The 13,702-nt window shown below is 44.2% G+C and overlaps 1 protein-coding gene across 1 annotated transcript in view; it reads right to left on the bottom strand.

Moving 5' to 3' along the window:
- LOC115459683 (centrosomal protein of 112 kDa-like) overlaps positions 1–13,702 on the bottom strand; it is a 314,545-nt gene that overhangs the window by 194,095 nt on the left and 106,748 nt on the right. Inside the window, exon 9 of the mRNA XM_030189491.1 lies at positions 6,488–6,574. Coding sequence (XP_030045351.1) covers positions 6,488–6,574 — 87 coding nt within the window. The remainder of the gene's footprint in view (positions 1–6,487; positions 6,575–13,702) is intronic.

The following is a 13,702-nucleotide window of genomic DNA, read 5'->3' as shown; positions in this document are numbered from 1 at the left end:
TTGCAGCACGCCAATCCGGAACTTCCGCAGGAGCCCGGCAGTAGTTCCCACCCCCAGTGAGCGCCATTTCCTGCTCTACAAAAATATTTTCCATTTTTGCAGCACCGGTGCTTACCCGGCGGTAACTGGGCAGTGTCAAGTGCTGCCCAGTTACCACCGGGTTGGCATGGGAGCCCTTACCGCCACCTCAATGGGTGGCGGTAAGTGCTACTCCCCGAAATGACCGTTTGGTAAGCAGTTCACTTACCACATGGCCATTTTTCCCCAAAAATGGCCAACCTTATACCCGCTGCAGTAAAAGGGAGCCTCAGTGCACATCAAAAACCCGCGCCGACACTAGCACAAGCCATGAGCATAGCTGCAGGGGGCCACGGGGGCCAGGCCCCCCCCCCCAAAAAAAAATTTTGTCTGTGGCCCGCCAGCCGAAGCCTTCTTCAGCGCTGGTCTCCGGCGCAGTCGCGTTCGCTACCCTGCTCTTCTTGCTCCTTCTGTTCATGCTGACACTCCTTAAAGGAGCGTCAGTATGCACAGGAGGAGCAAAAAGAAAGAAGAGCAGGGCAGCGAACGCGGCTGCGCTGGAGAAAGGTGCTGAAGAAGGCTTCGGCTGGCGGGGGTTGAGGACCCCTGCCAGCAAAGGTATTTGTTTGTGAGAGGAAGTGGCAAGGAGGTGGGGCGAGGAGGCGAGGTGAGGGCCGGCGAGGCGTGGAAGTGGGGGGAAGGGGGGCGGGGCGGCACTCAAAATGTGCCCCCAACCTCGGGCTCTGGCCCCCTCCCAACATGAGGTCTGGCTACACCCCTAGTGCAGGCCCCCTTTTACCGCAGCTTAGTAAAAAAGAGGGAAAGGGAAATGGGACTTGATATACCGCCTTTCTGAGGTTTTTGCATCTACATTCAAAGCGGTTTACATAGATTCAGGTACTTATTTTGTACCAGGGGCAATGGAGGGTTAAGTGACTTGCCCAGAGTCACAAGGAGCTGCAGTGGGAATCGAACCCAGTTCCCCAGGATCAAAGTCCACTGCACTAACCACTAGGCTACTCTTCCACTCATTCCACCAATAAGAACCAACCTCATCAGTGATGTCACAATGGCTTGATTGCCTGATACTTGGCTCACTTCTGATATTGTGATGTCATAAGGGAAAGGAGGAAAGGGAAATGGGACTTATATACCGCCTTTCTGGGTTTTTTGCAACTACATTCAAAGCGGTTAACATATATTCAGGTACTTATTTTGTACCAGGGGCAATGGAGGGTTAAGTGACTTGCCCAGAGTCACAAGGAGCTGCAGTGGGAATTGAACTCAGTTCCCCAGGATCAAAGTCCACTGCACTAACCACTACGCTTCTCCTCCACTCATTCCACCAATAAGAGCCAACCTCATCAGTGATGTCACAATGGCTTGATTGCCCGATACTTGGCTCAGTTCTGATATTGTGATGTCATAAGGGAAAGGGAAATGGGACTTGATATACCGCCTTTCTGAGGTTTTTTTTGCAACTACATTCAAAGCGGTTTACATACATTCAGGTACTTATTTTGTACCAGGGGCAATGGACCCGTTAATATCTGGCTTTAGATGACATGAAAACTTTTATTGAGAAGTGGAGGAAAGAAGCAGTTTCTATGAATGTCTGTCTTATTACAAAGTACAAAAGCCGATATATTGGGAAACAGGTCACACTGCTTGTGAGTGGCAGAGACGAGTACGGAAGAACGTTGCACAGCATTGTCAGATGTGACCATACATGAAAAGGTCTCAGGACTCTTCTTGTTCTAAGGCTCTCATCACAAAGAATTCTGGGGCTTGAAATCCTGATTCCTTAATAGGAACAGTATGACCACAAGTGCTGAGGCATAAAATACCCTGAAATGTGCGTGGATCAAAGATGCTAAATAAATCCAGATTGGTACTAGGCATTGTAGATGGCTTTTCATAACTCATTCATGTTTCTGTCCTTTCTCACTGCGAAGTTCTCACAAAACTTTGGAAACACTGGTAAACTCATGATGAAAGTGCAAATCGGGGAAAATTTAGTGAAGGTCAGGAAAACTGCATTTACTCTTTACAATACTTATGGACATTGTTATGGAAAGGGGAGTTTTGAAACAATATCTTACTTTTCATGAGCTGAAAAAGTAGCCTTAAGATATGAAATTTGCTTAAATTCACAAAGGAAAAATATTCAACATAAAGGACTATTTTACATGCTCATCTTCCAATGTGGTATATATCATTCAGTGTAAAATATGTAACGAAGGATGCTATATTGGAGAAACAGGCCAGATGCTTAAGACAAGATTCAATCTGCACAGACATCACATGAAAATAGCCGGTGCCAGTCAAGCCCCCACCCCTGTGGGCCAACACTTCACAAGACCAGAACACTGCACCAGTGATTTCACAGTAAGAATACTGAAAGGTAATTTTAAAACAATACAGGAACGTAAGACCTTTGAAATAAGAATGATTGAATATTTTGACACCCAACAAACAGGACTTAATAAGGATCTGGGTTTTCTAACTCATTATAAAACATAAAGCTGTATTTCTCTGTTTATTTCTCTGTTTATTACCCTCCTCTCACCTACCAACACCCATTCTGTTGGAATATCAATGAAATGCTTTGATGTCCCCATGCATACCCCCACCCTCCCACTCTGTCAGACTGTCAAAGTAATGCTTTGATGTTTCTCTTATATATACTATCTGCTACCACATTTGCTTATTTCCGATCTGAGGAAGAAGGGCAACCTTCGAATGCTAATCAAGAAATGTATTAAGTTATGTCCAATAAAAAAGGTATCATCTCAGGTTATGATTTTTAGTATAATTGTCAAAAGCCTCTGATTTACGCCTGAGATTAGTTACTTCTTTTACCATCAAAGTTTGTAACGTTTCCGTCTTCATAACCCTTTGGTCAATTTTTTCCATTTTCTCATTTAAAACTTTAAACTCTTCCTCTTTTTTTTTCAGGTCACTTTCAATAGTCTTTACTCTAGGCAAAAACTCTTCATTTTGCTTAAGGAAACATTGTCCCAGGTTGGACATTAAATCCCACAAAGTGTCTAAAGTCACATTCTTTGGCTTGGCTACTAACTCTTTAGGAAGTTCAAACCTTACTGAAGACTGTAAATCTGCTGCACTTCGACCCTCAGTTTCTCTCTCCTCAATAAATGATGATGATATGGGCAAACTTCCCTCCATTCCTTCCCCCGATGGTAGAGACGCTTCACCCCGAGGTTCTTTCGGGTCCCCTGCTCCTTCCGAGGGAGACCCCGTCGGGTCAAAGAGGAAGGAACTGGCGCCAAGCGGTTGAGGAGGAGGAGTGCGTGCAGCGGGGCTTAAGGTAGTTTCCAGTCCGGGGGAAGCCAAAGTCTCCCGTTCGCCGGCGTTCCCAATCGGAGGCGTTCCGCCTTCTTGTATAACTTCCCGTGGCCTCATGAATCGATCCAAAGGACCAGGTAACGGGGGTAAATGCGGGGAAGCTCTGCCCGCGATTTTCCCACGGCGTTTAGGCATCGTAGGAGCGAGGTCTAGGGCGTCTTAGCAGGGCGCAGCCATCGTTAACTTCCCTAGGATTCCAAATGTTTTTCCTCTTGATATGTTGAAACGCTATTTTCGTGAAAATTTGAATGTTCAGGAAAAGGACTTTCCACCCTTATCCCAAGTTTATTATGTCCCAGAAAGGAACTTGAATCAAGAGACTGAAAAACCTATTGATGTTTCTCTTTTGCTTGAGACTTCTGACTCTGAATTGGTCACAGCCGCTACTTTGGTGGCGACTGTTGCCCTACTTCCTGATAAGAATTGGATCTTCCGCCTTTTTTTCCGTAATAAAGAGAATCCCTTTTTGGGTCTCAAAATATTGTTATTTCCTGATGTCTCCAAGGAGACACGTCGACGGAGGAAACAATTCTTACTCCTTAAGCCAGAAATTTTGCACTTGGGGGGTGTCTTCTTTTTAAGGTACCCCTGCAAGTGCATAATAAGGCTGGGGGGGAAGAAATATGTATTTACTGAACCTGAACATCTGTCAGCATTAGTAGCCTCAGTTAAAATGGAGAATGCTTTAAAGAATAATGTATAATTTCTTAGCAGAGAATGATTTACCTGGCAACTTTTTTCCTATATTATTTCTCCCCTTAGATTACCTGATATCTTGGATCTCCCATTATGGACTTGAGTGTCGTATAAATTTGAAAGTGTATAGATTTATATGCTTGTTTTTGAGAAATATTTTCCTTTTACAATAGTTCCTACTTATACGATACTTTCCTAAGCAAGATGTTTCTTGTAAATATTGTTTAAATGAATAAAAGAATAAATAAAAAAAAAAAAAAAAAAAAAAAAAGGTATCATCTTATTTTCTTTTCCATGTTTTATTTTGTTTGATTTCTATTGATAACCTTAAAAATGGACTACTCTTAGGATAATAAATACAGATATGGAATTCACTGAGAATCAGAAGTGATTAGCAGAACATAAATAGTTTTAAATTAAATAAATATAAAAAGACAAGGGGAAAACTATAAAAATTATTGAAAATACACGAGACTTTGCAAAACAATGATTATTATTATTATTATTTATTGCATTTGTATCCCACATTATCCCACCTATTTGCAGGCTCAATGTGGCTTACATAGTTTTGTTATGACATTTTCATACCAAAAGATCATAAACAGTTAGTAGGTGTGTGGAGATTGAGTAAGGGAAGGTAGAGGAAGTGATTAGGCGGGTGTTTGTAGAGGTGGATTTTCATATCTGGGTGGGTAATAGAGTAGGTCAATGAAGCTATTGGTTCTCTTTGTAGGCCTTGTTGAACAAGTGTGTCTTCTGAGATTTGCAAAAGTTATTTGTTTCGACAATTGATTTCAGGTCTGTGGGTAGTGCATTCCATATCTGCGTGCTCGTGTAAGAGAAGGGGGTGGCATGCATCAGTTTGTATTTTAGTCCTTTACAGCTGGGGAAGTGCAGGTTGAGAAATTTGCGGGATGATCTTGTGGCGTTTCTGGGAGGTAGGTCCACTAGGTTTAGCATGTAGATAGGGGCGTCTGCTTGAATGATTTTGTGTACAATCGTGCAGATCTTGAACGCAATGCGTTCCTTAAATGGGAGCCAGTGAAGTTTCTCTCTAAGGGGTTTTGCACTTTCATATTTAGTTTTTCCAAATATGAGTCTGGCAGCAGTATTCTACTACTACTACTATTTAGCATTTCTATAGCGCTACAAGGCGTACGCAGCGCTGCCCAAACATAGAAGAAAGACAGTCCCTGCTCAAAGAGCTTACAATCTAATAGACAAGAAATAAATAAAGTAAGCAAATCAAATCAATTAATGTGAACAGGAAGGAAGAGAGGAGGGTAGGTGGAGGCGAATAGTTACAAGTGGTTACGAGTCAAAAGCAATGTTAAAGAGGTGGGCTTTCAGACTAGATTTAAAGGTGGCCAAGGATGGGGCAAGACGTAGGGGCTCAAGAAGTTTATTCCAGGCATAGGATGCAGCGAGACAGAAGGCGCGAAGTCTGGAGTTGGCAGTAGTGGAGAAGGGAACAGATAAGAAGGATTTATCCATGGAGCGGAGTGCACGGGAAGGGGTGTAGGGAAGGACGAGTGTGGAGAGATACTGGGGAGCAGCAGAGTGAGTACATTTATAGGTTAGTAGAAGAAGTTTGAACAGGATGCGAAAACGGATAGGGAGCCAGTGAAGGGTCTTGAGGAGAGGGGTAGTATGAGTAAAGCGACCCTGGCGGAAGATGAGATGGGCAGCAGAGTTTTGAACGGACTGGAGAGGGGAGAGGTGACTAAGTGGGAGGCCAGCAAGAAGCAGATTGCAGTAGTCTAAACGAGAGGTGACAAGGGTGTGGATGAGGGTTTTGGTAGAGTGCTCGGAAAGAAAGGGGCGGATTTTACGGATGTTGTAAAGAAAGAAACGACAGGTCTTGGCAATCTGCTGGATATGAGCAGAGAAGGAGAGAGAAGAGTCAAAGATAACCCCAAGGTTCGAGCTGAGGAGACAGGGAGAATGAGGGAGCCATCAACAGAAATAGAAAATGGGGGGAGCGGGGAGGTGGGTTTGGGGGGGAAAATGAGAAGCTCGGTTTTGGTCATATTTAATTTCAGGTGGTGTTGAGACATCCAGACAGCAATGTCAGACAAGCACGCTGTTTGGGCTGTTTGGAGTTTTTTGATGGTCAGTTCTTTGATAGGATGAATCATAATATATCAAATTTTAATCAACGATAAATGATGAAAAAAATGGTACAAATCAATGTGGAAATACTGATCTGATTGCTCTGCTCCTCTACCCCCTAACCTCCCCCCCCACAAAAGAAAAACAATAAAAGCTTGCATTCTAGAAATCCTTGATAACGGTAGAATACATATATCCAGCCATCACTGCTTTATGCATAAAGTATTGTCATCCTAAGAGATCTTTCATAGGCAAACACATGCAAAATCAACAGGATAGGGGGGTCTCATACCTTTTGTACCTCTGCATCATGCTTCTGTTGTAACTTTAGCTTTTCTTCATGGAATTTAGTCTCCATCATTTTTATTTTCATGTCCAACTTTGAGAAAAAGAAGTCGGTGTTATTTTCACACTCAATATATCCATTTGCCCCCACTTATTTAACATGTACAGGGCTGCCGAGAGACACAGCCGGGCCAGGGGGCAGAACCGCCCCACCTGGGCCACCGCTGCACCACGCCCCCCCCCCCCCCCCCCCCCACACACACACACTCAGGCCACCGTCCCCACCCACCCCCCTTACCACCTTGTGTCTGACTGTTCCCTCCCTTGGTCTGCTGTCATCTCCTACTCCTGTGTGCCGGGACCTGGATGATTGCATTCGACACAATAACCCGGGGTCACCCAGGTTATCGCGTTAGTGCAATCATTCAGGTCCTGGCAGCAGAAGCAGGAGAGAAACAGATCCAGAAGCAGGCAGGAAGAAGCTTGCTGGCGCTGGGCCAACCCCCCCCCCCCCCCCCCCCCCCCCCCGGAGGCTAGACCCAGAGAATTTTGCCCCCCCTCCCCCACGCCAATAGCCCTACATCTCTATTTTTAAATTTTTTTTTCCGGCAGCTACTATCTGGATGCAAGTACTAACACAAAAATGAGTAGTGTAACATTTCCAAGGAAACCATAATAACCAAAGTTAACTCCAATCTAACCATGGTTAAAGTCTGATTTCAAGAACTGCACTTATTACCAATTCCAATATCCAAAGCCTGCAGGATAGAATTTGGGAAGTAAATTGTTATTGTGTACTAATCCGTTTCACTACCCAATAATTTTCTGTATCACCTCTCTGTAGTGGTTGTGCAGAATGCAGACTCTTGGAACAAAGCATAGGGTTTATAGGATTGAGAAGGTTATTTTAGAACTGATTTTACAATGCCACTATTTTTTGTGTAGATGTCATGGGATGCAGAGATTCTAGGGGAGCATCTTCTGGGTGTTATTTCAGCGGGCCAAAAAAATATAGGTACATTCCTGATTTTGCACGAGTACACGCATATATTAAAAAATTTCCCAGTTGGCTTTTGTATCTCCTCCAAGGCACTCGTAAACATCAACGAACTGCTCATTTCAGCCAGAGATTTAAAAAAGTGATTAGACGAAGACTGTCTAATACTCCAATATTTAACACGTACAAATTTGTCTTTATGTGTTTGTAATATTTTTTTTTTAGTTACATTTGTACCCTGCGCTTTCCCACTCATGGCAGGCTCAATGCGGCTTACATGGGGCAATGGAGGGTTAAGTGACTTGCCCAGAGTCACAAGGAGCTGCCTGTGCCAGGAATTGTCCTCAGGACCAAAGTCCACCACCCTAACCACTAGGCCACTCCTCCACTGTTGCTACTATTTGAGATTCTACATGGAATGTTGCCATTCCACTAGAAGTCGGCCCTTGCAGATCACCAATGTGGCCGCGCAGGCTTCTGCTTCTGTGAGTCTGACGTCCTGCACGTACGTGCAGGACGTCAGACTCACAGAAACAGAAGCCTGCGCAGCCTTCTACATGGAATGTTGCTAGTGGAATAGCAACATTCCATGTAGAATCTCCAATAGTAGCAACAGAATCTCAATAGTAGCAACATTCCATGTAGAATCTCCAATAGTATCTATTTTATTTTTGTTACATTTGTACCCTGCGCTTTCCCACTCATGGCAGGCTCAATGCGGCTTACATGGGGCAATGGAGGGTTAAGTGACTTGCCCAGTCACAAGGAGCTGCCTGTGCCTGAAGTGGGAATCGAACTCAGTTCCCCAAAGTCCACCACCCTAACCACTAGGCCACTCCTCCACTGTTGCTACTATTTCAGATTCTACATGGAATGTTGCTATTCCACTAGCAACAACATTCCATGTAGAAGTCGGCCCTTGCAGATCACCAATGTGGCCGCGCAGCCTTCTGCTTCTGCGAGTCTGACGTCCTGCACAGACTCACAGAAACAGAAGCCTGCGCAGCCTTCTACATGGAATGTTGCTAGTGGAATAGCAACATTCCATGTAGAATCTCCAATAGTATCTATTTTATTTTTGTTACATTTGTACCCCGCGCTTTCCCACTCATGGCAGGCTCAATGCGGCTTACATGGGGCAATGGAGGGTTAAGTGACTTGCCCAGTCACAAGGAGCTGCCTGTGCCTGAAGTGGGAACTGAACTCAGTTCCTCAGTTCCCCAGGACCAAAGTCCGCCACCCTAACCACTAGGCCACTCCTCCACTTTTGTACAATATGGAAATCATCACTTACAGGCATAGGTGCCAGTATTTCAAATTACCTGTCCCTGGACATAACGAAGGAGCTTGCTCAATACTGGCCTATTATTATTATTATTATTAGCATTTGTATAGTGCTACCAGACGCACGCAGCACTGAACACCTGATACAAAGAGTCAGTCCCTGCTCAAAAGAGCTTACAATCGAAATAACACAGACAGACAAGACAGTTACGGGTGAGGGAAATACTGGGTGAGAAGGAAGGAAGGGACAAGGGGAGGGCAATTGTGGCTAGGCGCCAAAAGCAGCAGTGAAAAGATGGGTTTTTAGCATAGATTTGAAAACAGGTAGAGATGGAGCTGGACGTATAGGTCCAGGAAGTCTATTCCAGGCATAAGGTGCCGCGAGAGAAAAGGAACGAAGCCTGGAGTTAGCAGTGGAGGAGAAGAGGGATGACAAGAGAGACTTGTCCAGTGAGCGGAGTTCACGGGGAGGAATGTAGGGAGAGATGAGAGTGGAGAGGTAATGGGGGGCTGCAGAGTGGATGCATTTAAAGGTCAGTACGAGAAGTTTAAACTGTATGGAGGAGTGGCCTAGTGGTTAGGGTGGTGGACTCTGGTCCTGGGGAACTGAGTTCGATTCCCACTTCAGGCACAGGCAACTCCTTGTGACTCTGGGCAAGTCACTTAACCCTCCATTGCCCCAGGTACAAATAAGTACCTGTATATGTAAGCTGCAATGAGCCTGCCATGAGTGGAAAAGTGCGGGGTACAAATGTAACAAAAAAATAAATAAATAAAAATATGCGGAAGCGGACAGGGAGCCAGTGAAGTGACTTGAGGAGTGGGCTAGTGTGGGTATAACGATTCTGGCGGAAAATAAGTCGTGCCACAGAATTTTGGACAGATTGGAGAGGCCTACTTGTATAAGCACATGTGTTAAGTGCCATGTGACCCACAGGTATAAAACAGAACACCCAGCATTTAGGGGGTCTTTTACTAAACCGTGGTAGCGTTTTTAGCTCGGGTAGAAATCAGCTGGCAGTAAAGACCGAGACGCCCGTAGGAATATAATGAGCGTCTTGGTGTTTACTACCACAAGCTAAAAAGGCTACTACAGCTTAGTAAAAGCCTTGAAAACTACGAACGGCTACCTAAGCTTCTGGGAAACACTAAAAACTAACCTGTTTAAAAAGGCATACCCTACCGATCCAACATAAATGCCTGATCTCTGCAACACAACAAAACTAAAGAATGTAATGAACATAACACAACTCTTCCATTGTACGATTCCCTATTGTGGCTGTGCCACGTGAACTTTAATTTACCACAACATCACTTTGTATTTGTTTACACCGGAGTCTGTAACGCCTCTCCGGTACTAGCCACATTCAGCCTACAAATAAGTGGGAAAATGTGGGATATAAATGTAACAAATAAATAAACAAACAAATAAAAGACTCCCTAAGTACACACTAAGCTTTAGTAAAATAGCCATGAGTGATGTCACTATTGTCATGCATTGGGGTTTTTTTTCTAAAATGCGTATTCCCACTTCATGTCTGAAACAACACACATCTATTTCCGTGCTGCCCTATACATATTTTACAAAAAGCTCCACATTCAGTGGGCATTTGTAAAGCAGGCTGGAAATCATGATTATTATGATATGAATGTTAAATCTCCAAACCTAGATGCTCTATGTAAAATAGAGTTATACGCACCGAACGTTTGCTTGTATTTTTATCAACAAATTCTTTGAAACCTTTATTTTCATAAGGGGAAACACTGCATATTGAACCATGAATATATTCTGTGCAGTATCCCGAATAAAGATGGCAGGACATGAACTACCTAAACAAGACTTGTGTTCTCTTCTGCTTATGTCTGAACATTTTCTGAAGGCATCCAGTATCATCCTTGTTCTAGCAGAGAAAAGTAACGTATGTGCGAGCGTCCGATTTGAAATCCCCGTGTGTTTTTCACCCTTGCTTAAAGCGGATGCTGAGTGCAATGGTGCCAAAGTGCCGGCCATGAATTTTTGAAGGGCAGCTTGGCAGGACACTTCCCCTTTGCAATCGGGTTTGTAGGTTGTGGGTACAAAGTACCTATGCATCTATGACCTGATTCCTTCTGTGTCTGTGCAGCAAATCTAAGCGTAGTCAGGTTTTGATAACAGAGGGGAGCAGATCTTTTTTAAAACAGGCACTGGTGCAGGGCTGCAGGCCCAATCCGCATAAGCGCCATTTCATTGAAAACCCATTTGGGGGAGCAGCCGCTCCCCTTCTCTGCCCCCCCCCCCCCCCCACAGCTACGCCTCTGTCTTCAGTCAATAAATAAAAACAAAGATTTAAAGGTAATATGAAATATACCCATAGTAAAGCCAATAAAACACTCAGAAATCATACAAAATGAGATAATTCTGTAACCATTTTATAGACAAAACTGTGTTGTATGCACTGAAATAGGCATTTATGAAATAAACTGGAAATTATTATTATTTGTAGCATTTGTATCCCACATTTTCCCACCTATTTGCAGGCTCAATGTGGCTTACATTTGCCGTTACGGCGTTTGCCATTTCCGGACTTCAGATATACACATGATTTTGCAATCAAGTGCGTACATGCATGGTAGAAGAATGCAATCAGGCATATTTTCAAAGCACTTAGCCTCCCAAAGTTCCATAGAAACCTATGGAACTTAGCCTCCCAAAGTGCTTTGAAAATATGCCTGAATGTGTACTTGTGTACTTGTTAACACGTGGTTTTACAATCAAGTGCGTATATATGTGGTAGAAGAATACATTGTGGTCTTGTGTAGGTGTCGGCTTTATGTAGTTGCTCAGGTGACGGTATTATGGTGAGAGTAATAGTGTTGGACAGTGATTAGGTCGTTGCAGTCTTATTCTTCGTTGTTGTTGCTTAGAAGTTAGGACGATTGTTTGTTGTATGCTTTTTTGAATAGGTCCGTTTTCAGTAGTTTACGAAAGATGGTTAAATCTTGCGTTGTCTTTATGGTCTTCGGGAGCGCGTTCCATAGCTGTGTGCAAATGTAGGAGAAGCTGGTTGCGTAAGTGGACTTATATTTCAATCCTTTGCAGTTGTGCATTCCTCACACACACCCTGTTTCCCTGAAAGTAAGACATCCTCCAAAAATAAGACCTAGTAGAGGTTTTCCTGAATTGCTAGATATAAGACCTCCCCCGAAAGTAAGACCTAGCAAATTTTTGTTTGAAAGCAGGGCCGCCGAGAGCCGGACAAGGCCGCCCCCCCCACCCGAGGTCGCCGGCCCCCCCCCCCCTCCATCGCTCCCGGAACTAACCTTAAACGCCTCCTTTCACCTTCGCAGCAAGCAGCAGCAGTGCAGATCTCTCCTTCCTTCCGTGTCCCGCCCTCAAGGACGTTACGTCAGGCGAGGGCGGGACATGGAAGGAAGGAGTGACCTGCCCTGCTGCTGCTTGCTGCAAAGGTGAAAGGAGGTGTTTAAGGTTAGTTCCGGGAGCGACGGAGAGCGGGCGGGCCAACCCTGATCCAACCCCGATGTTTCCCCGAAAAATAAGACAGCCCCTGAAAATAAGACCTAGCGCATTTTGGGGGGCAAAAATTAATATAAGACAGTGTCTTATTTTCGGGGAAACACGGTAACTATGCAACAGCTTTCTAGGGAGGGGGATAATTTTACCACTATATTTATGCAAAAGTTCTTTTTTTTTTTAAAATAAATATAGCTTAAGAGCATTTCTTTTGGACAAGATGGGCAGTCTGCTGTAAAACTGACCTCCTGGTGAATCTGTGTCATATTTATTATACCTGCTCTCATAAAGACAGCATTTGTTTCATAGATCTAAGGATGAATAAGCCCAAAACAACCTCCTCTGCATCCACAAAAATAAACAGCTGAAAAGACCAATGAAACGTTGCCTCATAGACTGAGATTCTATTCAATTTTATTAGTGCCAGACATCGCATCAACACTTGAATGTTCAATTTATTTCACAGAGAGATGGTTAAAAGTTGTTTTTTTTTTTTAACGGATTGATGCTTTCTTTAGGATTTGATCTAGAAAGAGGTCTGCACACTGTGCTTCATTACAGATTAAGCTGCAGGACATGCTGAAGCTTGTGGTACCATGAGATAACACATGCTGCGTGGGGGAAGGGGCAGGAGGGTAACAGACAGCAATCAGCAAGATGGGATATTCGTTATCTCACTATAACACCAACAATACAATATCCTACTGCAGTTCTAAAAATAAAAGCCTCGTTCTTGTAGGAAGCATCCAAACTACAGTGCCCCTCCCTGCCCATCTTTAAATCCTTGCTCAAAGCCCATCTCTTCAATGTCACCTTCGGCACCTAACCATTTCACCTCTATCCAGGAAATCTAGACTGCCCCAACTTGACATTTCGTTCTTTAGATTGTAAGCTCCTTTGAGCAGGGACTGTCCTTCTTTGTTAAACTGTACAGCGCTGCGTAACCCTAGTAGCGCTTTAGAAATGTTAAGTAGTAGTAGCAAATGAACGAGATTATCTGGGTGCATTTTTCTTACACTTCTTATGCTGCTCCCTTTAAAAAGGAACCAGCCTGCCAAGACACCTTGCCGTTCCATATGGAAACCACCAACTTGAGAGTTTTGTCAAACTTTGCTCCTGGGTTCTACTGTAAAAGAACGCTATGATTTTTCAATGGAACAGAGCTGAGCATGTGCTACCTTACTTGTTGCCCTCATGGCGCATAGGATACCACTGCTCCTTCTGGACCTTTCCTGCTGTGTCCCGCCTTTGCAGTGAAACAGCTGCATCCGGGCTCTGAGCTCATCTGTATGCACGACTGGGAGGCCTGGCATGTCCCCACCACTCTGATGCTGACTTCCTATCAGAGTGGGCATGATTACAGCAGGCCTCCAGCATGGACACAGACTTGAACTGCAAGCCCAGTTGCAGCTGTCCCACAGCAGGAAGGA

The sequence above is a fragment of the Microcaecilia unicolor genome, unplaced genomic scaffold (genome assembly GCF_901765095.1).
Source record: "Microcaecilia unicolor unplaced genomic scaffold, aMicUni1.1, whole genome shotgun sequence".
Lineage (NCBI taxonomy): Eukaryota > Metazoa > Chordata > Amphibia > Gymnophiona > Siphonopidae > Microcaecilia > Microcaecilia unicolor.
This window is presented reverse-complemented; position numbering and strand designations above follow the sequence as displayed.